The sequence below is a fragment of the Achroia grisella genome, unplaced genomic scaffold (genome assembly GCF_030625045.1).
Source record: "Achroia grisella isolate CSIRO2021 unplaced genomic scaffold, CSIRO_AGI_Agris_v1 utg149, whole genome shotgun sequence".
NCBI lineage: Eukaryota > Metazoa > Arthropoda > Insecta > Lepidoptera > Pyralidae > Achroia > Achroia grisella.
The window spans coordinates 740,464-768,194 of record NW_026712644.1 but is presented as its reverse complement, the minus strand read 5'-3'; the positions used below and the strand labels follow the sequence as shown (position 1 = coordinate 768,194).

Here is a 27,731-nt window from a genome sequence, read left to right as displayed (position 1 = left end):
GGTGTTGGCCTTCAGCCGCTCCATAAGTCCTTCCAAGAGACAAGTGCTATCTCCACTCGCCTATCGTCCGGTTAAGCTGTAAAGGCCAGCTGCGGCCTACATCATTAGAGTAGTCAGAAAAAGAAATCTTAAATAAACTCTACTTGAAAAACCCCATGCTGTAGTCTTAAAAATAAAATTTATTATAATTTTATATAATTTATTATAATATTATAATCTAAATATATATAACTCAAAGGTGACTGACATAGTGATCTATCAACGCACAGCCCAAACTGGATGGATTGGGCTGAAATTTGACATGCAGGTAGATGTTACGACGTAGGCATCCGCTAAGAAAGGATTTTGATTAATTCTACCCCCAAGTGGATAAAATAGGGGATGAAAGTTTGTATGAAACTTTGTCAATTTTAAACCGATCGGGCTGAGACTTTGCATGTATAAAGCTACTATGATGTAGGCATCCTATAAGAAAGGATGTTGATAAATTCCGCCTCTAAGGGTATAAATTAACGTGAGCGAAGCCGCGGGCAAAAGCTAGTAAAATATATAACACGTAGAAACCTGGGTAACTATTAAATAATACAAAAACATAATTTATAATAATATATTTTATATAAAGACACTGATAAAATTAATTATCAGTCTTAATATATGTCTTTATCCATGGAACAAACCGACCGACATCTGTAAACAGTGAGTATTGCGTGTTATCACAGATAGGTTCATTAGGTCGGGATATAGCTAGAGATACGATGCCGTGGACGTGCCAGGCACCAGTTGCATTGGCTGTAGAGTCACCAGAAACATCAGGGACGAACACCTGATAAGCACCGCCGCTGTCTCCATTGCAGGCAGAAGTACCTACAGGTATATAGCAGATAGAAAGAAAGAAAAGCATTTATTGATGACCATTATTAACATACATATATGTATATACACACATACATATTGTGGGCGATAAAGGAAACCAAGGAATTGTAAGATATATATATATATATATATATATAAATATCCCCTTGGGCACTTTGTGGCTCAGACGTGCCGTATAGGTAGTTTTTTGTTGATCCATTTTCACTTGTTGATCCGGAGGCCTTTTGTTGATCTAATGCCAGATGACCATATATAAATGTTGATCCGTTTTGAGCCACAACTGTCACGACGAGTAATAATAATAATTAAGCGATTTATACACGATTTTATACAAATCCACCTTTTTGGCATTCGACCACTTCTTGATCCAATTCAAACGGGCCAATCAGGGTGCAGCATTTGCCAAGGGCTTCCTCATTGGCACGTTTGGACTACTACATTATGGCTACAGTAACTTAATAATGTCTAGCTAGTATTTCAAGAATAATAGTCTATCTAATCTAAATATTTATAGAAATCAGTCTAGAGGAACGTGACTCCAGATCAAACCTCAATACTTGTTATTTTTTGGACGGGAATTTTTCCTTTAGTAACAACGTTACTGAGCGAATGAAGAGAAGACGTAACGGCGGATCCAGGGGGGAGCGTCATGGAGGTCTTGGGAGTCATGGGGGCGTCATGACTCTCCCCCCCCCTTAGCCCAGGACTTAGGTAGACCACTAATTGAACTAAAAAATAATGAAACAGCAAATTTTTTGTACGATCGGAGTGTTGGTGCAGTAGTATTAATTATAATTAAACATTGTTACTTAAAATATAACACTTAAAGTACTATAACACTAAAAGCAAAATAGGTATTTTCAAAATACTTTTTCAAAATAAATTACCCTTTGAGTTTTTGTCCAAACCTCAGATATTTTATTTATTTTAGGTATATCAATCATTACATAGTATAGTATAGTATAAAACAAAGTCGCTGTCGCATCTAACAAGTACATAAATAAAGAAAGAAGACTTTTTGGCTCTGAATATATTTCAAAAATCAATTACTTGTGTTAATCAATTTATATACTCTTTCTTATTTCATAGTACTTGTTTTGATCCGAGTATATACAGATACCGTAACGGTCTATTAATTATGAATTTATTACACCTAACCTAGATATTCTATTTTGACGAAACTCCGTGTAGTAGTAGTATCCGATAAGGGTATGCGAACCCTAAGTATTATTTCAAAATGACCAGTAACTTTGAATTTTGAATTTTGATTTTAATAAGCCTTTGAATCAACTTACCAAACGGACGCTCAAGGTTCGATTCCCGCCACCGATTTTTTTTGTTATTTTTTTTTTTTCTTTATTCTAATTTTAAATTAACTATTTTAATAATTAAATGAATTTAATCGAACAAAACGTTGTTAAGTATTCAATTAATTTTAATTTACATTACCTATTGTACTTTCTAAATTGTAAAGCAGCTAACAATTATAGTAAGATCTTATAAATAACTAACACAACAAGTAAAATATTTTAAATGTATTTTCTTTATTATTACAAATATTTTTTATGCATAATATAATAGTTAATATCACTTACAATTAATTTAATACTTAACAACGATTTTATCGATTAAATTCATTTAAATATAACCCATAAATGTATAAATATTATATATAAATAAATACATAATGATCTGATAATCAAATTATAAGTACAGTCTCAAATTGAAAGTAAGAAAAACAGAAAATATAGAGAGAACTATAGGGATATAACAGAAACATGTGAAAAATGGAGAAGGACAGTAAAAAAGTTACAAATTTAAATAATGTTGCCGCAATTTCTGTTTAAATGAATTTATTACATTATTATATATATTAGGCATACGACTAGCCTTATGACTGTTACTTTTTTTAATCTATACATCTATACATGTAAATAAAATTGGAGTGTCTGTTTGCAATATTGAAATAACCGTTTTTACTACTTGCATATGAATATAAATACGGTACATACACCAAAATAACATATTTTACAAGTTTTGTCTGTCTGTCTGTCTGTTTGTTCCGGCTAATCTCTGAAATAGCTGGACCGATTTTGACGGGACTTTTTTTGGCAAGTAGCTGATGTAATAAGGATTAACTTACGCTACTGTTATTTTAGAAAAATAAAATAAAATTTCACGCGGACGAAGTCGCTGGGGCCAGCTAGTCTATAGATATACCGAGATTTAATATTTAGGTTGCTAGTATGTTGTTGACAAAATTTTACTGTAATGTTACTATTACGTTATCCTACACAATTTGTATTATTTTGGATGAATAAATAAGTAAATAAATAATAATCTATACATATAAATAAAATTGGAGTGTCTGTTTGTAATATTGAAATAACCGTTTTTTACTACATGCATATGAATATATATAAGGTACATATACCAAAATAACAATTTTTATAATTTTTGTCTGTCTGTCTGTCGGTCTGTTTGTTCCGGCTAATCTCTGAAATGGCTGGACCGATTTTGACGGTACTTTTTTTGGCAGGTAGCTGATTTATAAGGAGTAACTTAGGTTACTTTTATTTTAGAACAATAAAGTTTAATTCCACGCGGACGAAGTCGCGGGAACAGCTTGTTTTTAATAAAAACGGTTTATTTGATAGAAAAAACATCTTTTTTGTGGTACTTGAGAATGTTGAAGCCTGTTGTTTGTAATATTGAAATAACCGTTTTTTACTACTTGCATATGAATATAAATACGGTACATACACCAAAATAACATATTTTACAATTTTTGTCCGTCTGTCTGTTTGTTCCAGCTAATCTCTGAAATGGCTGGACCGATTTTGACGGGACTTTTTTTGGCAGGTAGCTGATGTAATAAGGAGTAACTTAGGCTACTTTTATTTTAGAAAAATAAAGTTAAAAACCACGTGGACGAAGTCGCGGGTACAGCTAGTGTATAATATATTAGAGATACCTACGTGTTTTTTTATTGATGACTAGCTGTACACGGGATTTCGTCCGTGTGGAATTTCACTTTATTTTTCTAAAATATAAGAAGTTAAATTCCACGCGGACGAAGTCGCGTGTACAGCTAGTTGTCGGTAGTCTAGCGATTTAGCTAGCACACCGCTTTGATTCCTGCTTGGTGGTCGAGGGTTCGATTCCTCGCACGCTGCAAACATTTGTATTCATGAGTATGATTGTTTGTAACGGTCTGGGTGTTTTCTATGTATAGATAATATATATGTATTTACGACAAAAAATCTTTGTATTTATATCAGTTGTCTAGTACCCATAACATAATCTTCAGCTAGCTTAACTTGGGTCTAGACGAAGCTGTGTGAATTGTCTTGAGATTACTATTATTACTATAATAAATCTTTTCAAATCAGCCGATGTTTATTTTTGCCATAATACGTGCTGTTACCATGTGATAATATTACGTACTTACTGTTTGAAAATGTGATAATATTACGTACTTATTACTGTTTTAAATGTGATGCGTTCATTATTTGTATTTCCTTTGAATTAAAGACAAATGTATATATATATATATACATTTATATAAACTTGCACACTTAGTTGATCCAGCCACGATCCGTAGATATTGCTGATTCCACTGTCTCTCTCTTTCTACCACTATCTTTGTATTCTAATATGCGATGTTGCCGTTCCGGCCGAGACCATGCGTTGTTGCCAAATGTATTCGTCGATAGTAGTAGATACTCGATATATATTTTTTCAACAATTTCCTGCAATAGTGAATCCGTATCGGCAAAATTTTTTAAATGCACAAAGATTTTTTGGCTCTGAATATATTTAAAAATCATTTACTTGTGTGTTGATGAATTTATATACTAGTACATGAAGTACCTAATACTTGTTTTGATTTGAATAGGTAGCGATATTATGAATTTATTATACGTAATCTAAAGATTTTGACGAAATAAAAGTAATTAGTTATCTGTTAACCTTGACTTCATGCCGGCACCAGTATTATCAGATGATGAACATACTCTTCGAAAACTTACAGCAGAAATATCGTGTTTGGACTCATTAGATAGGTCTCGATGAATAGAGTTTAAAAAACTTAAAATAAATGGTAAATTAGAAATAATGTATAAATACCCCTTACGTAAAATTCAACCACTTTAAACTTAATAATAATAATAATTAGGAAAAGAGAAAAAGCTATACATGCACTGAAAGTAATTGATGCCTTCCACACAATATTTTCAGTATTAAACAACTCTGTTTGTTCAGTAAAAGTGTAAATACACTGGTAACCTTTAATCATATTTTATATGCAAACATTACATATACAAACCCTAAAGTTTTATTTCAGAATAGCCAGTAGTTTTCAAGAAATAAGTCTTTGAAATTGTACGTGTAACTTATATATATACTAGTTTTTTCACCATAACAAACAACACCAATATGGCCTAGTTAGTAGTTTACCTGTGTACCAATTAATAATAATAGTAATCTCAGGACAATTCACACAGCTTCATCTAGACCCAAGTTAAGCTAGCTGAAGATTATGTTATGGGTACCAGACAACTGATATAAATACAAAGATTTTTTTCGTAAATACATATATATTATCTATACATAGAAAACACCCAGACCGTTACAAACAATCCTACTCATGAATACAAATGTTTGCAGCGTGCGAGGAATCGAACCCTCGACCACCAAGCAGGAATCAAAGCAGTGTGCTAAATCGCTAGACTACCGACAACTAGCTGTACACGCGACTTCGTCCGCGTGGAATTTAACTTCTTATATTTTAGAAAAATAAAGTTAAATTCCACACGGACGAAATCCCGTGTACAGCTAGTCATCAATAAAAAAACACGTAGGTATCTCTAATATATTATACAGTAGCTGTTCCCGCGACTTCGTCCACGTGGTTTTTAACTTTATTTTTCTAAAATAAAAGTAGCCTAAGTTACTCCTTATTACATCAGCTACCTGCCAAAAAAAGTCCCGTCAAAATCGGTCCAGCCATTTCAGAGATTAGCTGGAACAAACAGACAGACGGACAAAAATTGTAAAATATGTTATTTTGGTGTATGTACCGTATTTATATTCATATGCAAGTAGTAAAAAACGGTTATTTCAATATTACAAACAACAGGCTTCAACATTCTCAAGTACCACAAAAAAGATGTTTTTTCTATCAAATAAACCGTTTTTATTAAAAACAAGCTGTTCCCGCGACTTCGTCCGCGTGGAATTTAACTTTATTTTTCTAAAATAAAAGTAACCTAAGTTACTCCTTATAAATCAGCTACCTGCCAAAAAAAGTACCGTCAAAATCGGTCCAGCCATTTCAGAGATTAGCCGGAACAAACAGACCGACAGACAGACAGACAAAAATTATAAAAATTGTTATTTTGGTATATGTACCTTATATATATTCATATGCATGTAGTAAAAAACGGTTATTTCAGTATTACAAACAGACACTCCAATTTTATTTATATGTATAGATGTATAGATTATTATTTATTTATTTATTTATTCATCCAAAATAATACAAATTGTGTAGGATAACGTAATAGTAACATTACAGTAAAATTTTGTCAACAACATAATGGCAACTTAAATATTAAATCTCGGTATATCTATAGACTAGCTGGCCCCAGCGACTTCGTCCGCGTGAAATTTTATTTTATTTTTCTAAAATAACAGTAGCGTAAGTTACTCCTTATTACATCAGCTACTTGCCAAAAAAAGTCCCGTCAAAATCGGTCCAGCTATTTCAGAGATTAGCCGGAACAAACAGACAGACAGACAAAACTTGTAAAATATGTTATTTTGGTGTATGTACCGTATTTATATTCATATGCAAGTAGTAAAAAACGGTTATTTCAATATTACAAACAGACACTCCAATTTTATTTACATGTATAGATGTATAGATTAAAAAAAAAGTAACAGTCATAAGGCTAGTCGTATGCCTAATATATATAATAATGTAATAAATTCATTTAAACAGAAATTGCGGGAACATTATTTAAATTTGTAACTTTTTTACTGTCCTCCTTTTTTCACATCTTTCTGTTATATCCCTATAGTTCTCTCTATATTTTCTGTTTTTCTTACTTTCAATTTGAGACTGTACTTATAATTTGATTATCGGATCATTATGTATTTATTTATACATTTATGGGTTATATATTTATGTATGTATATTGTTATTTTTTTATAGAAATGTATATTTTGCTTATCTTTATTATCTTTATAAATCTTTTTTTGACATTTCTTATTTATATTAGTGCACCGCCAATAATCTTTCGCTGCACCACTCATGGTTGCCTGGTAAATAACGCGGCAAGATATTAAGTCCGCCACATATACAATTTTTTTTGTGCATTAAAGTTAAATAAATAAAAAAAATACAATACTGTTTAATGAAAATGCGTATTGTCTAGTGCTTTGAGATGTATCAAAATAAGGTCAACAAAAAAGTCCGTGATGGTATATTTCTATCTCTCAAGGATAACCAACAATAACCATTTTTTATCTTTTACATTTTACGGGAATTTTTTTTATCGTATGTTTCCCTTAAAATCATGTAAACTATGCTATTATGTCATAATCTAAAGAAATAATAATATTTTATAGTGAAATATCCACTATAAAATAGTAATGTAAGTAGCAATGTAATTCGTTACGCGCGAATCAGCTGTTATAAGGTCAAAGGTCGGTGCACCCCGCGTATTTGATAAATAGTGCTTCTCTGGATGTCTTTAAGAGAAAATGGCAGTATGTACGTGTATATGTACAAGTCCTTAAGTGTTAAGTTTTTCAAATGTACAATAAAGAATGAATATTTTTAAGTACAGTACTTACGTACATTAATATAATACCTACTTTTTACTTGTATCTATTGTCATCAAAATTAAATTATAAGTTCTTAACTTGACCACGACTATGTGACCCTGTCTTGGCGCCAAAACGAGTGAAAAAATGAACAGCATACGACGACGACGCATACCTATAGAGTGGAGCAACTGCTTATTCAGTTTTATTCAACTATTTAGTCCCTCCACCGTTACAATGAATGGAGGCGGATATTACAATGTATGTAGCATTGCGAATATAAAATACCTAGATTAGGTATAATAAATTCATAATTGATAGTCCGTTACGGTATCAGAGCCAAAAAGTCTTCTTTCTTTATTTATGTACTGTTAGATGCGACATCGACTTTGTTTTATACTACACTATGTAATGATTGATATACCTAAAATAAATAAAATATCTGAGGTTTGGACAAAAATTCAAAAGGTACTTTATTTTGAAAAAGTATTTTGAAAATACCTATTTTGCATTTAGTATTTGAAATACAAAACACAAAACTATTTTTGTTTTTAGAGTGACATTTCTATGAATTCACTGTCGATAGCGAGCGGTGCGATGGAAAAAGATAACCGTTTATAAAAATATAATAAATAGCCCTGGACAATTAACACAGACTGATACTGAACTGATATAAATAGATATTTTTATCTTGTAAATACATATATAATATACATATAAAACACCCAGACCGATGAAATCAATCGATGACCGATGAGTACATATGTTTGCACCGTGCGAGAAATTGAACCCGCGACCATCGGATGTAAAGCGGTGTGACCACCGAGGCAGTCGAAATATATAAATAATCTTATGAATTTAATTTATTCTAATTTGTTTGTGTGCGCGGGGTGCGGTGTACGGTGCTCCCCCCTGCCTCCACCGTTGCTGGAGCTTGCATGTATGGAGCATTGCGAATATAAAATATCTAGATTAGTAAATTCATAATTGATAGACCGTTACGGTATCTATATATATTCGGATTAAAATAAGTATCGCAGTAAGGACCAGTATATAAAGTGATCAACACAATTAATTGATTTTTGAAATATATATACAGAGCCAAAAAGTCTTTGTGTATTCAAAAAATATCTAATTTGTTTGTGTGCGCGGGGTGCGGTGTACGGTGCTCCCCCCTGCAACGGTGGAGTTACTATGTATGGAGCATTGCGAATATAAAATATCTAGATTAGTAAATTAATAAATTCATAATTGATAGACCGTTACGGTATCTATATATATTCGGATGAAAATAAGTATCGCAGTAAGGACGAGTATATAAAGTGATCAACATAATTAATTGATTTTTGAAATATATTCAGAGCCAAAAAGTCTTTGTGTATACCAAAAATTTAGCCGTTCGGAGCCAGTCATGCACGAATTATTAGTAAAAAATGTGTCGAGTATATCGTACTATCGACGAATATATATGGCCACATCGCAAAATAGAATGCGACGTTGCCATACCGCCTGAGATATACGCGATAGGAGTCAAGTTATTCAGTGCAAAAGGTGGAATCAGCAAGTGTTTGGCTTGTGGCGTGATCAACAAAGTGCCCAAAGAGGTGTTTATATATATATATATATATATATATATGTTGTATATTATAATAGTGTATTATAAAGAAACACTACTAACTAGTGCCAGGAAGAGAAACCGAAAGGGAACAATAGATAGCAGTGACAATTTAGATATATATAAAGCATATAAAATAGTTATAGACAAATAAGTGGCTTGTATTCCACATATATGTAATGTATATATAAGTATGTGTTACATATACACATAACAACATACAACAATAACAAAAACATCTTAATCTTAATCATATTATAAACACCAAAATTTGTAAGTATGGATGATTATTACTGTTTCACGCAAAAACTACTTAACGGATTTTGACGGAACTTTACAGTAATATAGCTTGTGCACCAGAATAACATATAGGCTATATTTTTTACAGAAATTTAACACGCGTGAAATCGCGGGCACTGGTAGTACATAATAATTTATGCTTGATACTATATGAATATTAGAGGTAAATTGTAAAATATCAACGACACGGGTACCTTAGTGTCAAAAAAACTAATGACCTTGACCACCTATATGAAAAATAGTTCACGTTTTGTTCTCAGACCTACTGAATGTACACACAAAATTTCATAAGATTCAGTCAAGCCATTTCGGAGGTATTTTGTTACAATCACTGTGACACGAAAATATTGTATATTAATTTTTTTATCAGTTTCACTTTGTAAGTCCTGAAGATATAAATAATTTGTACATCTGTCTATTTAATTAAAAAACTAGTCGATGCTCGCGACTTTGTACGCGTGATATTTGTCACTTCTTTGATTAATATTTTACCTCCTTACTGTAGTGAACTCGATCGACACGATTAAAAAAAAGAAAAAGAAAAAAATTACGGTAATTTTATGACACGAAACTCACTTGAATTATATTGCAAGAACATGGGTACATTGAACTGATGCTGCGATCACTTTGCATCGAGAGTGAAAAGAAAAATATTAAAAAAAATATTCCTCACCATCACCGTTCACCACTTACCGTTTCTGTATCCGGCACAAAATTTCTTGTCGGTCAATAATTTTCCGAAGAAGGCCGTATTACTTTTAATGCACGGACCGTCTAAAATTTTGGGGAGCACCACCTGATGGAGGGTGCTTGCTAGTTGATCGTTGTGATTAAATCCCCACCCGACCACCTGAAGGAATAGTTTAAAGATAATTCGTCATCATCATCATCATTATCATCGTCATCATCATCGTCATCATCATCATCATAATCATCATCATCATTATCATTATCATTACCTATGTATGCTTAAATCTTTAATACTACGTAACGGTTTTTGAAGCGGTTTTTTTTAATAGATTGAGTGAGTCAAGAGGAAGGTTTTATATATACAATACATGTACACTCGGGCGAAGCCGGGGCGAGTAGCTAGTTATTTATATTCCTAACCAGGTGATAACACGAAATATTCGTGTTAACGACTGATATAAATACTTAAATACATAAATAATATATATAGAAAACACCCAGACGGATACAAACAATCGTACTCATGAATAGAAATGTTATCGCGAAATTGAACCCGTGTTCGTCGGCAATAAAGCGGTGTGTTAAACCACTAGACCATCGAGACCTTTAATTTTAATACATTCAGAGGCACATCGTCAATCAAAGCTCTATATGCCGTGTTCGGCCCATTGGGGTCTTTGAGTTAACTTCAAGATCGAAGTCACTACTAAAGTTTGATGATGGTCTTCTTACTGAGAAGGTTAGATTCAAATTCAAATTCAAAATATCTTTACTCATGTAGGTCTATTACAGACACTATGATATATCAAATCTACCGTCAGTTCGGAACGATTTCGAGATGAGAAGAACTGACAAGAAACTCAGCTCATATTCTTTTTAGATAAATGTTGTACATTTTTAAATTCAAATTTGGGAGAATAGAGTGACCACCAGCATATGCTATTGCAAAAACAAATAGTCTAATCAGTGTTCGTAACAAGAGCAGACGTGTCCTCACAAACATATATTATACTTACAGTTCCCATGACTGTTCCTACTGGTATTTTTTTATAATCATTCAGATCCCACAAGCAAGCAGGCTGGACGTAATCATCGAATGTTACTTCAGTCTTAATTTTCAATAGGGCGATGTCATTGTCTAGTTTTTTAGGATCGTACTCCGCATGTACGATATTTTGATATATCTGTTAAAAGAAATTAAAAATATTACATAGCTGGTTACATCCTATGTGGTTGTAGCCCACTCATGCAGAAACGAAATATCTTCTTTGGAAAGTAGAGTATACTTTCCAGACTACACTTTCTGGGGAGATAAAAAGCGTCGCTCCTTAGAATATCCTTGAATTCTTATCCCTGATAGGTATATAACCAGCAAACTTTGAAAAAGAGCGAGCACAATAGATCTATGCAGGTCTCAGTGCTACAGGTCTAACAACTGTCCAAAATCCTTAATAAAAAACTAGAATAGAAGAGGTGTGGTGTTCCATGTATTACGTTTAGTTGACAGGGATTACTTGTTGAGGATTTTTTTTTATGGTTGATAATGGAATGGTCCCCCCACCTGCAGTAACGGTTTACGCTGGCGGGGCAGCAGTGGAGGATGATAAGATGAGCAAGAGGTCAGGTTAGTTGGCCCATCGTGGCAAATTAACCATGAATTTATCACGATGGTTTCCAGAGGAAACCACGTGGAGGTCAGCCTAACATGGAATATTGCTAGCAATGGAGTTATTAATCTACATTACTAACAATCCCCGACTTGTTGGCGATTACTTGGTCGCATTACGAGAATGGCTTTTCACCCTATGAACCACAATTCCCCCACCACACTGATTCCAGAAAAGTAGTGTGAGAAAAATGGCGCTGTCGATTCTCGAGCATAAAATACACAAAAATCATTTATATTTTTTTAAATTTTTATATACTCCATATATAAAATATTCTTTACTCTAATACTTTTGATCGTAGCTGGCCTTTACAGCTACCCGATGCTAGGAGGCGTAAACAGCTAGCACTCCACCCGCGGAAGGACTTATAAAGCGGCTGAAGACCAACTCCCGTCTGACAGATACGACATTAATCTGAAAGCACCGCAATATTCACCTCTCTCTCTTGAGTTGCAATGTCACCACCAATCAGGTTGTACTTTCCAAAAATGATACTCAATATCTCTGGTAACACTGGTTTTCCATTGATCGTAGTGCAATGAGCCGCTGTAATGTTTAAAAAATTAATTATCTTACGTGTTTCTTTCTCATAATTTCATGTTAGTGCATGTAACGATAGCTTGTTATATACAAGCAGGTTATCGTTACATGATTGTATACGAACCCGTCAATACGAAAGATTTTGACAACAACGTCCCACCACAAACGTATTTCACCGAGGATTGTTCCAGCCTGTATATGGCTCCGTGCCAGGGCCAGTCTCCAGGCTTGGTAGGTTGACCGTTCACAATCAGCTCCGTGTGCACCACCTTGCGCCTCCCACATGAACCAGTTGGAACTGATAGAGATACATGCGCTGTTCCTTTATAGCCTCTTACAATATTGTCGAGAAATCCCTACAAAATATAAAATAGAATAGAATAAAATTTATTACAGCACATATCAATATCACATAATTATGACAATACTCCCAGGAATTAACAAATCGTATTAAAAAATATATAAAATTTGAGATAGAGCCGTAACAAAAAAATGGACAACAATCGTTACCAAAAAATACATTTTATTCTATTATAGAATAGACGGACTCACGGACACAACGAGTATAATCCTGACTTACACTACTTTACTTACTGGTTTTGGATCCTTACAATATTCCACCGAATTCACATTGATAGAAGTGGGATATGGCACTGTACCCGTTTTAGGTCCTTTAATGACCACGACGAATCCTGATGCCGGTTTAAAAAAATTTATTACCACATACAAGTCCTTCCATGAAAATGGTGTTATTCTAGCCACGGTATCATCGTTCTGAAAGTTGGTTAAAAGACAAAATAATTATTATTATTTATTCAATCATATCGACGATCTCGGTGGTCTAGCGGTTTAACACACCGCTCTATTTCCGATGGTCGCGGGTTCGATTCCTTGCACGGCACAAACGGTGAAACATTTGTATTCATGAGTATGGTTGTTTGGTTGTATTGGTCTAGGTGCTTTCTATGTATATTACGTAGGTATTTAAAAATTATTTAAATATATTTATTTCAGTTGTCTAGTACCCATAACATAAGCTCTATTTAGCTTGAGACTAGTTGAGGCTGTGTGAATTGCACTGGGTTATTTATTATTATATAAATGCTAATATTGTACTGTCTGTCTGTAACTTTTAATTATAAACAGCTGCAACGATTCTAATGAAACTTGACGCGAGAGTACATTGTATCGCCAGGCATAAGCCAATTATAAAAATACTCACCAATGTAACTGTTGCTTCAGAATCAAAGTAAATCTTAATACGAGAATGTTTGGGAAATTTTTCATAAATGAACAATTGATATTGATTTTCTTCCTCTGGACCCAAACCCGCTTCAAATACTGCTTCAATAATATTATTCCCATTGCATGGGCGAGCCCTACCTAATGGATTGCCAACGAAACTCCATCCGGCTGCCAATTCAGACATCTTCCCATATCCAAATACACTAATTAAGACTATAGTAATTAAGAACTTCATCTTTATTTACTAATTATTAATTAAAAAAATTCACAACACTAAATTTAATACACTACGTTAAATTATAAAACAACAGAATTCATTTTTAGCACTGCGTTTAAAAATGGCAACGAGTACACTTACGGTCACTCGGTCAGATCGCAACGAAATGTTCGAACCTATACATGCATGTTACATGCAATATTAAAATTATCAGTCAATAGTGTAAATGTCTGTTGAACTTTAATACAGTGACCATTTAAATCTATCTAAATATATATAACTCAAAGGTGACTGACTGACATAGTGATCTATCAACGTACAGCCCAAACCACTGAACGGATCGGGCTGAAATTTGGCATGCAGGTAGATGTTATGATGTAGGCATCCGCTAAGAATCCGCTAAGGATTTTGATTAATTCTACCCCCTAGGGGATAAAATAGGGGATGAAAATTTGTATGAAGCTTTGCCAATTTTAAACCGATCGGACTGAGACTTTGTATGCATAAAGCTACTATGACATAGGCATCGCCTAAGAAAGGATTTTGATAAATTCCACCCCTAAGGGGATAAATTAAAGCGAGCGAAGCCGCGGGCAAAAGCTAGTATATATATATATAAATGAGAAAAGTTACGAATGAAATTTGATATGATACTAGATTATGTAAGTAAGGAAGTACAAATAAAGCCACGGTTAATGCTTAGTAGGTTATAAGATTATTATTGTTGTTGTTTAAAACCAGCTGAACTTTATTTTTATAGCATAGGGGACAAACGAGTTAAAGGCTCGCCTGATGATGAGTGAGTGAAACTTTAAACTAATAATATTATTGACGGCCTCGGTGCTCTAGCGGTTTAGCGTATCGCCTTACGTCCGAGTTCGCAAGTTCGAGTCATCGCAAAGTTTAAACATGTACAAACGTTTTGAATTCATGAGTATAACTGTTTATAACCGTCTGAGTGTTTTCTATGTATAATATGTGTATATTTACGACAAAAAATGTATTTGTATCAGTAATCTAGTACCCATAACACAGCTTTAGCTAGCTTAACTTGGGTCTAGATGGCGCTGTGTGAATTGTCCTGATATACCTGAGACCAATATTAAATTATATTAGTATTGCGGCCTCCTTGACAGGATCGCTTGCTGGCCGCTTAATAGACGCGACTAGGACAGACGAAACATGCCCGGGCAAGGAGCGCAAGCTCGGGGCCTGTACCCAGATCCACACGCACCAGCGGACGATACCCGAAGTGTGACAGACGAAACAATAGTCAAGATAGATACGACAAGGGAAAAGACGGACAATTACATACAGATTTTGAATAATTATATTTTACATTTAAAACAAGCTCTTCTTTCATTGTCGACGACATTTCTTAACGGTCGGCCGACTAGCAGACCGTTCAATTAGTCATAAGGAAAAAATACTTTATAATACATTTTACTGCAACATTGTAACAAGGAAAACCGGTTGAAGAGGTAAATACCATCAACAATTGTCTATACAACGACTTATACCACGGTAACATGTTTATGACGTGGATATATTGGTTTTTACTAAGGTAGACTTTGCAAGAAGTGGTCTGCGTCTAAAAGAATTTGCCACATACTTTGTAAGCTACGTTTCGATTATAAAGGGTATATAAAATAATATGTATATATACATAAGCTATATAAATAATACTAGCTGTCCCGACAAACATTGTTTTGCCATAAAAATTATAGAGCTATAAAAAAATAGGGTCTGATGGTAGAAGGGTAAAAATTTAGGTTTGCTATAAGCAAATTTCATAAAAATCATAACAAAAATGAGATTTTTTTGGGTGCACCCTTTTTGACCACCCTATTGTCGATTAGTGTTATAAAAAAATTGATAACAACCTATTTTCAGACTTATCCAGCATATATATAAAATATCATCAAAATCGTTTCTATAGTTTAGGATTCCATTGCAGACAAACAACGTGACACGAAATTTTCATATATGTATATAAGAAAATATGAAATTGTGGTAATATATATATATAACTATATAGCACCAAGATTCGATATCCTCTTCTTATTAGTATATAAAATTTCCTGCTTCTGTACCATACATTTCTGCAGTTTCTATATTAACACAGTTACAAATACATAAGTAGTATTCGTTTTTACCGTTAAACATTAAAATTCCTATCATCTGGGTAGGTACTTACGTATCAGGTCCTGATTAAGGGTCATTATGAAGTTTATAAACGCGTTTTATTAATGTAGTACATTAAAATTTAATTACATATTAACTAGCTGTGACTTCGACTTCTTTCGTGTTGAATGATGACCTTGGCGAAATAAAGAAGAAATCATAATAATATTACATACGCGATAGTCTGTGAGTATGAATGTTTGTTAGTCTTTCAAGTAAAACACTACTGATCGGATTTTATTGTAACTTTTCAGTATTATAGCTTATGCATTTGGACAACACGTTTCAAGCTTCAAAAATTACTATACTTGCAATGCAAACTTTCTTATCCCCTTTCAAAATAGAATAGAAAATCATTTATTCAAATAAACTTACATTGAAGCACTTTTGAATAGTCATCACATTTTAATCTACCGCTCATTCGGAAAGCTGTCTCATCACAAAAAGAACGAGCAAGAAATATAGCATTCACATTAGGTAAAGGTGAGGTACCAGTAAGGTCAGGTTAGTTAGTTTCCAGGGGAATCACGTGGAGTATGAGAATCACTCTGGTATTAAGGTTTCTTAAGGTTTGGCAACGCGCACGATACACCCCTGTTATTTCAGGCGTCCATAGGTTATTGCAACCATTTACCATCAGATAGAGGCATATAATTATGTACATTTAAAAATAAAATATAATTCAAATTTAGAACGTCACGCATGGAACATCGATGTTATTTTATTTAACTTTATGTACATTTTGCACTTCTTCTCGAACATTCCGTGGCGTCACTATTAAATTCAGTGTAGGTACAATAAATTCTAAGAATTTTTTATTTCAATAATACAACAAATTAAACATTGCAATATTCATCCAGCAGTTTTTTTTTTCAAAGTTTCCGTGGCTCTAAGTGGTCATCATTATTAGTGGATCTTACATAAATAATGTATTTATTTAAATTAAGATACCGGGAAAAAAACATACAAAACTTTGTTGAGATAAATATATTATTTAATAAATGCGTTTCTAACATTAATTATCAGTCTTCACATAATCATATATCCATTGTACAAATGCAGAGACATCCGTAAATATTGAGTATTGTGTGTTATCACAAATAGCTTCATTAGGTCGTGATAAGGCGAGAGACACTATTCCATGGACGTGCCAAGAACCAGGAGCATCTACTGATGAATCAGCAGTAATGTCAGGAACAAAGACTTGGTAAGCACCGCCGCTGTCACCATTGCAGGCTGAGGTACCTGAATTTTATGATAAGTTAAGAATATATTATTATTTATTTATTTTACTTTTTACTAGCTAGTAAATTTATAGCCATGTGCTATTCTGATGCGTAAGCTACATTATTGTAAAGTTTCATCAATTTCCATTCAGTAGTTTTTGCATGAAAGTCTAACAAACATCTATCCATTTTTAGCGTGTTATGTTGGGGCCGCTAATATTTATGTTTATGTGTTCTCTGTAGCAGCGTCAGGAAAGGAGATGAAGTGATAAGTCCAGTGATTGCTATTTAGATTCTGTATATTAACAAAATATTTACAATTGCTATATGTACAAGAAGGTTCATCATTCATTCTTCTGTCGTAACTGGGCAACGATGTTGCTGCGGGATAATAGTTAATTCGCCACACATACATCCACACATACATCCACACATACATCTTACAAACTTCCGCATTTATAATATTACTAAAATGATGGGTGTATTGCCAATATGTACTCCTGAAAGTATTTAGTCTACTTCTTGATTTTTTTTTATTTTTATCTTGTGGAAATATCTCCAAAAGACAGTTCATTCGTCAGAGGGGTTGTGTGGGACTTATCGAACTCTATTGGGAGGTCGCTCAGTCATCCGTTACTTCCTTTAACTAAGAAAACTGTAATACTAACAGAATGAGCAAAACAGCCTAAAAATATATAATTAAATTATTATTAAAGAATAGAATAGAATAGAAAATCATTTATTCAAATAAACTCACATTGAAGCACTTCTGAATAGTCATCACATTTTTTTTAATCTACCACTCATTCGGAAGGCTGTCTCATCACAAGAAGAACGAGCAAGAAAGTTGCGTGTTGCTCTTTTAAATCATTTTATTGTTACTATACATTTTAAGTTGAAGTGTGTGAATACAAACTACCAATTAGCACTAATTCAATTAAATACTCAAATAGAAGAAATATTTTAAATGTACAACCAAAATAAAATATATTAAGCTATACATATATATTTTATATATGAAGTTAATTAAAAATATCTCAAAAGAACCACACCATTTCTGTAGCCAGCACAAAATTTCCTATCATTCAATATCTTCCCGAAAAAGTCAATATTACTTTTGACGCATGAACTTTCTGATATTTTAGGCAGGACGACTTGATGAAGGGTACTTGCTAGTGTGTTGTTGTGATTGAATCCCCACCCAACTACCTGAAAGTAATATGTTTTGTTTAGTCAACAGTAAAACTTCTTTGTTGTTACATAAAATTCAAATTCAAATTATCTTTATTCATGTAGGTCTATTACAGACTTATGATATGTGAAATCTATCATCAGTTCGGAATGATTTCGAGATGAGAAGAACTGACAAAGAAACTCAGCTCGTATTCTTTTCAAATAAGTGTTGTACATGTTTACAATAATACAGATTTATTTAATTCATAGAGTGACAACCCTGAATCTGCATAGAGTAGCAGCCCTGTCATGTTGCTTCATCAGTACCGCACAGTCAGCGTTCTATATTCGGTCCGCTTCTAAGAAAGTTGCCGAATCAAAGGCACCTACGCGAATACATGACCTCCCTCGCCCAGGTGGGCACCTCCCCAAAGGATTGCAGATTTGATTCATCCATCGTGGAAGTATCACATAATCTTAATTAATGTAATAATTTTATATTATAATTGAATGTACAGTTATAAATTGCATTTTTTTCTTGCATTGGCTGTGACTTTCATAATTTACTTGTACCATTTGTTTTATGTGCTACTACTTAGCCTAAGGCCTCCACTGAAAATCAGCGATGTAACTTCGGTTGCAGCAATATTATGCTAAGCGGAGTAATTTTTATGAAAAAAAAAATAACTATATACTTTGAAGTTTATTAAAGTCTTGATTGGTTTAACCTTCGATGCATAATGAGGGATTTAGAAGCTTACGTATCTGTGACTGTGTATATTTACTGTCTGTGGTATCGTGTCTGATTCTGCACCGATTATGATGCATTTTTGTTTATTTGAAGCTGATATGATCGAGATGGAGTTTTCTGCTTAGCTACAATTCATGAGACTTACAGGGGACTTTTGATTTAGCTGTTACTTCAAATATTTAAATTTGTAATTTAGTTATGAATTATTTTTGATGAAGGTTTTATCTAAATAATAATAACTGAAGGCAATTCACTCAGCTTCATTTAGTTTTAAGCTAAGCAGGATTATACATACATATAAAAATGAAATAACAACTATTTTACATTTCCTTGACGAAGTGAAAAATAGTAATAATAAAAAAGAATTTTTTTTTTTTTATAACACAGGGGACAAACGAGCATGCGGATGGTCGCGGGTTCAATTCCTCGCACGGCACAAACGTTTGTATTCATGAGTATGATTGTTTGTGTCGGTCTGGGTGTTTTCTATGTATAATATATATGTATTTACGAAAAAAAAATCTATGTATTTGTATTCTAGTACCCATAACACAAGCTTTAGCTAGCTTAACTTGGGTCCAGATGGCGCTGTGTGAATTGTCTTGAGATTATTATTATTTAGATGTATAAACTATATTTCTGTAAAGTTTTATAAAAATCCATTGAATAGTTTTGAAGTGAAAGAATAACAAAGATCCATGCATGCATGCACACTCAATCTTCCGCGAGACTAATATTAGCAAGATATATCATTACTTACAGTACCCTTCATAGATCCTGCTGGTATTTTTTTATAGTTATTGACGTGCCACAAGCAAGCTGGCTGGACATAATCGTCGTATATCACTTCAGACTTCAATTGCAATAATGCAATATCGTTATCCAACCTTCTTGGATTGTATTCCTTGTGTACTATATTTCTATATATCTGTTAAAGAATACTTTAAATATGAAATATTTTATTTACTTATATATATACCGTTTATTGCATCAGATAATTTATAGGAATCAACTAACCATTTGTAGGATACAAAATGCGGCCAGTTATATATTATATTACTCTCTTATATGTTTTTGTTTATTTACTCTTTATTGCAGCAGAAGTAAATTATAAAAATGGATGGCCTCGGTGGTCTAGAGGTGTAGCACACCGCTCTAACTTCCGATGGTAGCGGGTTCGATTCCTCGCACGGCACGAACATTTGTATTCATGACTATGATTGTATCGATCTGGGTGTTTTCTATGTATATTATGTATGTATTCACAAAAATCTAAGTATTTTTATCAATTGTTTAGTATCCCTATTACAAGCTCTGCTTAGCTTGGGACTAGATGGTGCTGTGTTAATTGTCCAGGGTTATTAGGGTTAAGAATATAAGGAAGGAAATATGCAGTTCGTCCATCTGGCATAGAATAGAGATGCCTGGAGAGATTTTGTTGGAAGAACAATTCCTGGTGGTCACGGCTTTGAGGAATCCTCAAAGAAGAAGAATTATATAAAGAAGAAAAGAGAGTGAATAACTATTCTTCTCTCATAATAATCATTCAATTCTATTGACTATTATTTACCTCTCTCTCCTGTATTGCAATATCGCCACCAATCAGTTTATATTTTCCGAAAATAATACTCATTATCTCTGGCACCACTGGACCTCCATTTATTGTAGTACAATGAGCAGCTGAAACAATACATATTTTTTTTTATTGCTTACTATATTTCACAACCATACTGTGGAATCACCTTCCAGCAATGGTATTTCCGAAACGATATTGAAATATTCAAGAAAAAAGCTTATTCCTTCTTAAAAAGCTGGCAACGTACTTGCTATTCTCCTGACGTTGCGGATGCTTATCATCATACCACCCATCATCATCATCATCATCCATCATACCATCAGGTGACCCGCATCCAGAGCTGGTTTGTCTGCTGTGTTATAAAAAAAAGAGCGATGGGCTGGGCGTCTCACTCTACTGAGCACACCTAGCTTTTTTGAAGCTATTTTAGCTTTGTCCTCCAAATGACCGCAAAACTGAACGTCACTGGATATGTCAACGCCAAGGACCTAAAAAATTACTAACCAGTTAGAACGAAAGTCTTCGATATCAGTGTTCCGCCACAAATATACTTCACAGAGGATTGTTCCAGCCTGTAAATGGCTCCATGCCAGGGCCAGTCTCCAGGCTTGGTAGGTTGTCCGTTCACGATCAGCTCCGTGTGCACCACTTTCCGTCTCCCACATGAACCGGGTGGAACTGATAGAGCTGCTAACGCTGAACCTTTATATCCACCAAGGAAACTGTCAACAAATCCCTAAAATAAATATATAAGTAACTGACAAGAAATTGGCAAAATCACTATTGCCGGAATAGTTATTTTTCCGAATTAAGTAATAGCTTGATGGTACAAGGGTAAAAATGGGGTTTTAGGTATGTTTTCATAAAACCGAATCATAAAAAATAAGATAAGAATTTTGCCTAAAAATAAAATAATAAATTTGGGATGACTACGCCTATTATTTGGGGTAAAAAAAAGTAGATAACCTATTCTAAGATCTATCAGGATGGACATTAGTAGTATATTAGTAGTTAGACCAGGCAGTTAGTGGCTTCATAGGCGGATCGCCGCAAGGGCCAGAGGTGTGACCGCGGGGGCAGCTGCATCTCCAAGAAAAGCCTAGTCCCGCACGCCTTTTCAAGAGAGGAAGGTTGACCACCAAAAACAAAGAGCGAAGGGGCTTGTAAACTAAAGGACTGACACTGCGATTTCTGATCCAGCAATAGGTGCTTCGTCAGGATACCTTGGAGTTTTTAGTGAGTAGTGGTCTCGCAGTACCCACTTTGATCCCCCGTGGGCGGCTCTCCATGAGGTATTTTCTCCAAGTAAGAATAAAATTTTGTAAGTGACTTCCCTCGTCCTCTTTTCATTCTAGCTATATATAATATAAAATATAGGTATTCACTTAATATTAAAACCCTTAAAATGAGAAATATTTATTAACAAGGACTTAACCTGCCAGAATATATCTTATATATAAAATTCTCGTGTCACAGTTTTCGTTCCCATACTCCTCCGAAAAGGCTTGACCGATTCTCATGAAATTTTGTGAACGTATTAAGTAGGTCTGAGAATCGGCCAACATCTATTTTTCATCCCCCTAAATGTTAGGGGTAGTCCACCCCTAAACTTTTTATTTTTTAGACAAAATTTTTATTTTCTATTTTTTTATGATACAACATACAAAAATACATACAATCCTAAATTTTCACCCTTCTATCATCAACCCCTATTTTTTATAGCGTTATTAATTTATATGGCAAAACAACGTTTGCCGGGACAGCTAGTATTATATAGATGACATTATATCTCTAATAAACAAACAAACAAATAAACACTCACTGGAGCGGGTTCCGTACAGTATTCCACTGAATTTATGTTTATAGAAGTAGGATATGGCACTGTCCCCGTTTGAGGTCCCCTAACTAGAAGACTCAAGTCCGACATCGGCTGTAAAAATCTTACGAAAATCTCAAAATTCGATGCAAACGTTCCCACTCTTGCCACTGTATCGTTGACCTGAAAAGGTTTAAAAAAATACTATAGAACACATTAAATTTTAACTTTCTATTTTATTGTTTTGTTAAATTTTGGCCTGAGCCGAGGTTCGAATCCCTAGCGGTGCCCTCAGATTAAAGTCGTTTCCGTCAGACAGGAGTTGGCCTTTAGTCGCTCCATAAGTCCTTCCGTGGGTTTGGAGTGCCATCTGCACTCGCTTCCTATGGTCCGGTGAAGCTGTAAAGCCCAGTAAAAAAAGGTATCTTATGTTACATGTAAAAAAGAATTATAAATAAATCACGATGGAAATGGCATGATTGTATTATGATAAAAGTCCCTAAGTAATGTAAGATTTAAAAAAAATGGCGGTCGTTTAAAATAAATATTACTCAAAAACGTTTAAAAAAAATACTTATATTTATTGAAATGAAGATAGCTTAAATAGCTGAATCAATATTGTTGAAGTTTCATCAAAATATATAGGCTTACCCTATTTGACGGCTGTCCAATATACGGCTCTTCAAACTGAAATTATAAAATTTCTTATCAATAAATTAAATTAAACACAATTAAACTCATAAGAGGTAACATTGTCTATGAACAAAGTTTTCCTAATAAGGATTGGTACATTATTTTAGTTCAGCATGTTTTGTTATATTACTTTTTAACCCTACTCTCTTCAGGCAATAATTCCAGTAGAAAAAACTGGCATGAACTTAAGCTGTTGTTCTTTTTAAAGTCATAACATTATTCTTATATTTATTATTAATAATAATAATAATATATTTATTTGTCAGAATATGGTATGTACAATGGTGGTAAGTATATATAATATATGTTTCATCATATTCTGCTGTTTCCAGCGTACAAATATTAAATCAATCAAGTCATTATAAATTCTAAATATTACTCATTCACCATAACTTCTTACTTTAAAAACATTATGGAATATAATAAAATGTCAATATTTCATTAATTGTCAACATTTTATTTTAATTCTAAATAATTCAATTAATTGATACTATTTCGAAATACATTACAACAAAATTTGAATGTATCAGATCAAATCAAAAATCTTCAAGACCAAATCAAAATTCATCATATGTTAAATGACAGTAGATTTTAATAACGGTAGGTTCGGAGTGCCTACGTGCTAAGAACTGACAATAAAATCAGATCTTTTCAAAAGACGTCTTTTCTTCGATATTTCTTGTACCTCTTTACAAAAATATAGATTTCTTTTATAAACTTAATTAGAGAGAATATAATATAGTCACTATGAACATCTGCTATTGCATATTTGTCAAAGAAACCAAAGTTTAATCAGTGCAGGTAACCTTATGCTCTGGTTACGGCCAGATTGATTAGTTTTATCTATTTATATGTATACAGTTACTACAAACCCATATGATATGTTAAATCAATAGTCACATCTGTAGCATTGCGAAACAAATAATAGTGCATGGAATTGAACTCCCAACCATCGGGAGTAAAATAGTGTGCTAAAACCGCTAATCCGCCGAGGTCGTTAAATACAGAATAATAGACTTTAGGCAATATATCTAAACTAATACAAACAATCATATTCATGAATACAAAAGTTTTTACAGTTCGTGGAATCGAAGCCGCGACCATCGAAAGTAAATCAACCGCTAGATCGCCGAGATCCAAATAACAAGAGGCATCTAGTAAAATATGACTTACCAATGTAACTTTTACATCAGAATCGAACTTAATTTCCATACGCGATTGAGCAGAAAACTTTTCATACACGTTTAAGTAATACTTGTTTTGTTCTTCCCTACTTATACCTATTTCAAATATGGCGTCAATATTCTCAATTCCCTTGCATGGGTAATTTCTAACTATAGGAGCATTTAATGTTATCTGCATCCGACCATATCTCACTATATCCATAACAAATATAACAACTAACAATAACATCTTCATATTTCAACAAAATAACACTAAATAACAATTACACATTAATCATTTAACAATAAAATTCATATTTTTGTAAATTTAAGAACGACATCAGTGGTCAGTATTCTGTGCAGTGTTAAGTTATACTGAGCTCTAAAAACTTATTATCTGGCAATGTTACGTGTGATATAACTTAATAGTCAATATTATAAACGTCTTTTTCACAATTTTTTTTATGTTTTTATTAATGTAAACTAGAATACATATTACGTATCTGCACTCTGTAATTTCACTGTCACATTTGACGGCCTCGGTGGTCTACTGGTTGAGCACACCGCTTTACTACCGATGATCACGGTTTCGATTCCTCGCATGGTATAAACATTTGTATTCATGAATATGAATGTTTGTATCGGTCTGAATGTTTTCTATGTATTTACAAAAATAGTATCTATGTATTTATATCAGTTGTCTAGTAGTCTATAACACAAGGTTTGTTTACCGTGGGACTAGATGGCGCTGTTTTAATTGTCCAAGGTTGTTTATTTATTCATTACATTTGCAGACTTCCAGAGGGAGAAGAAAGTACAGATTTCAACTACTGTAACGGAATCCATCACATTTAAAATTACTATTCCTTTTGCTAAGTAACAGTTACGTGTGACGAGTAACTGGTGAAAACCAGATTAAATTGTATTCACTTCTCTATATCCACTGAATATCTCCATCAAACGGATCGGTGGACTGTATGGTCTAACTGATGAAAACGCGTGGATTATGTTAGTAATATATATTAATATGCAGCTGCGAACTATGGTAACATTAATCATTATAAAAAAACATAACATATAAAAATAACTGTTCTAAAAATATAAATGAAAAAATAATAAAAATATCTAAAGAGTATGGCTGTCGGTCGTCATCAACTGCTATTGACATGTAATAAGAAATTTGTATATCTTCAACATTATAATAAAGACATTTTCTAAAAAGACGATAAATGTAATTTACAACTACATTGAAAAAAACAAGGAAAACCGGTTGAAATATCCAAGCAAAGATTTGTACTTTGTTGTAGGTAATCAATAATGTATTATAAACCAATTTGACAACGGTAACCAAAACTGGTAATCCTAGAAACCTTCGTGGTTAATTCTCTGTGAGTTAGCAGCGCCAGGCTGATCAGACTTTATGTTCATCCCAACATTTTCTACTTGTGCGAAAGGAAGCCTATTACATATATCGGTAGCTGGACCACTCATTGTAAAATGAATACTTTATCTTTTTCATTGTTATTATATACCTATATACTTTAATATATATATAAGCTTACCATACATCCATGGCTACAAGCTGTGCAAAACGACCTATCCATGACAAATGATACCAACATACCATACTGTACTGCGTATGTAGGCAACTATGTGTTCGAAATGTCGTATTAATTCACTCACTATGGCACCGTGTTACACCGTGTCGTATCATGTACCTACATGCAATATATTATAATTTATTTTTGTTACTCATAATCTCTACATGGAATCACATCACGGTAATGGTATTTCCGAACCGACATGATATTAATAATAAACAATTATGGAAAAAAGACCTAATCTAGATGGTAAAACCACCAAATATTATTGAAATTACAAATCGATAAACAATTATGGAAAAAAAAACCTAAATCTACATGCTCCACCAAATATTGAAATTACAAACGGGGTAAATCATCTTCAGTCCACTGCAGTCCACTGTAGTCCACTGCTGGACATAGAGTGGCGTGCCTTGGGAGATCCCAACCGACATGATCATTAGCCCTTCTCATCCAATCTTTACATGCAACCCTACTTTTTTTTTGGACTACTCTAATACTATTGGCCGCAGGTGGCCTTTACAGCTTCATTGGACGATGGATGGATCGAGCGAGTGCAGAATGCACTTCAAATCTGCGGAAGGACTTATCGGGCGGCTGAAGGCAAACTCCCACCTGACGGAGAGAACGAAGCCTGAAAGCATTAATCTGAAAGCATCGCGTTTGAATCGGACGGGGGTCGATCGAATCCTCGTATATCGTCGCATCATCTAGCTGCGGCGTTGCTACTATTTTGTTTATCAATTCATTGCATTACGTAGTTATATATCATTTTCTATTACTTTTTATTATATAACCTGGATATTGAATGCGTCGTAATTTAGCTCTTAGGATACATAGTGTTGGATTACAATCCAGTTTTGTACGAACTACACGCGTTATATTATTATATTGACTGTAATCTGTTTTGTATGCTAATAAATAAATAAATAAATTCGGTCTCCACTCTTTCGGTGTAAATAATGACAGGGAATCACTACGCCTCACTGTATTGCCGACACTTGCACTATGAATTAGGCAAATCCCATGTAAGCGACATCCTTGATAGCCCCATCAATAATCCGTACATTATGTTGTCGACTGTACTCAATAGAATTTCTACTATATACTTGTGTATATAGAGTTTATTTTTTTTTATAGAAAATATCTATTTTAAAATTCATAGCGGTGACAATGTTATCTGATTGAACAGAGATTAAGTGCGTAGCGGTTTCTATGTTGATTGTCGCATGCCTAATCCTTGTTGTTAATTAAATATAAGTAAATCAATATTTATTTAAAAGAGCAACACACAAGTTTCTTGCTTATTCTTCTTGTGATGAATCTGCATTCCGAATAAGCGGTAGAATAAAAAACTTGACTATTCAAAAGTGCTTATATTAAGTTTATTTGAATAAAGATTATTTCTATTTCTATTTCTATTCATATGTTGACAACAACTAAATATAAAATTATGTAGAAAAACAATTATTTATTATAATTATTGATCTTTTCACGCTGTTTCTTATCTTTTCATGTATATATTTTATAATATTAATATGTACTTTGTATTTGTATTTATTACTTTAGA

General features: G+C 33.5%; 2 protein-coding genes across 2 annotated transcripts; both read right to left on the bottom strand.

Annotated features, from left to right (window-relative positions):
* Window positions 1–603: 603 nt before the first annotated feature.
* LOC131840662 (limulus clotting factor C-like) lies at window positions 604–14,136 on the bottom strand. Its single transcript, XM_059188839.1, has 7 exons — window positions 13,739–14,136; window positions 13,111–13,290; window positions 12,641–12,872; window positions 12,413–12,522; window positions 11,326–11,493; window positions 10,313–10,469; window positions 604–864 (listed from the first exon to the last, which is right to left on the bottom strand). Exons 1-7 carry the CDS (start codon window positions 13,994–13,996, stop codon window positions 635–637), a joined length of 1,335 nt encoding a protein of 444 aa, XP_059044822.1. The 5' UTR covers window positions 13,997–14,136; the 3' UTR covers window positions 604–634.
* Window positions 14,137–17,148: 3,012 nt separating this feature from the next.
* LOC131840709 (limulus clotting factor C-like) lies at window positions 17,149–24,912 on the bottom strand. Its single transcript, XM_059188899.1, has 8 exons — window positions 24,571–24,912; window positions 23,356–23,391; window positions 22,711–22,887; window positions 21,393–21,624; window positions 20,883–20,992; window positions 20,073–20,240; window positions 18,441–18,597; window positions 17,149–17,407 (listed from the first exon to the last, which is right to left on the bottom strand). The coding sequence occupies exons 1-8, from the start codon at window positions 24,814–24,816 to the stop codon at window positions 17,178–17,180; spliced, it is 1,356 nt and encodes a 451-aa protein (XP_059044882.1). The 5' UTR covers window positions 24,817–24,912; the 3' UTR covers window positions 17,149–17,177.
* Between the last annotated feature and the right edge of the window lie 2,819 nt (window positions 24,913–27,731).

What these genes read in the sequence shown, in the direction of transcription:
- LOC131840709 (XM_059188899.1), bottom strand. Translation starts at nt 24,816, where the DNA reads ATGAAGATGTTATTGTTAGTTGTTATATTTGTTATGGATATAGTGAGA. An exon ending in GAAGACTTTCGTTCTAACTG is followed by an intron (nt 20,993 to 21,392) that starts GTTAGTAATTTT and finishes GTATTGTTTCAG; the next exon opens with CTGCTCATTGTACTACAATA. An exon ending in CAGGATCTATGAAGGGTACT is followed by an intron (nt 18,598 to 20,072) that starts GTAAGTAATGAT and finishes TATTACTTTCAG; the next exon opens with GTAGTTGGGTGGGGATTCAA.
- LOC131840662 (XM_059188839.1), bottom strand. Translation starts at nt 13,996, where the DNA reads ATGAAGTTCTTAATTACTATAGTCTTAATTAGTGTATTTGGATATGGG. An exon ending in CTGAAGCAACAGTTACATTG is followed by an intron (nt 13,291 to 13,738) that starts GTGAGTATTTTT and finishes ACCAACTTTCAG; the next exon opens with AACGATGATACCGTGGCTAG. An exon ending in TTGCAACTCAAGAGAGAGAG is followed by an intron (nt 11,494 to 12,412) that starts GTGAATATTGCG and finishes TTCTTTTAACAG; the next exon opens with ATATATCAAAATATCGTACA.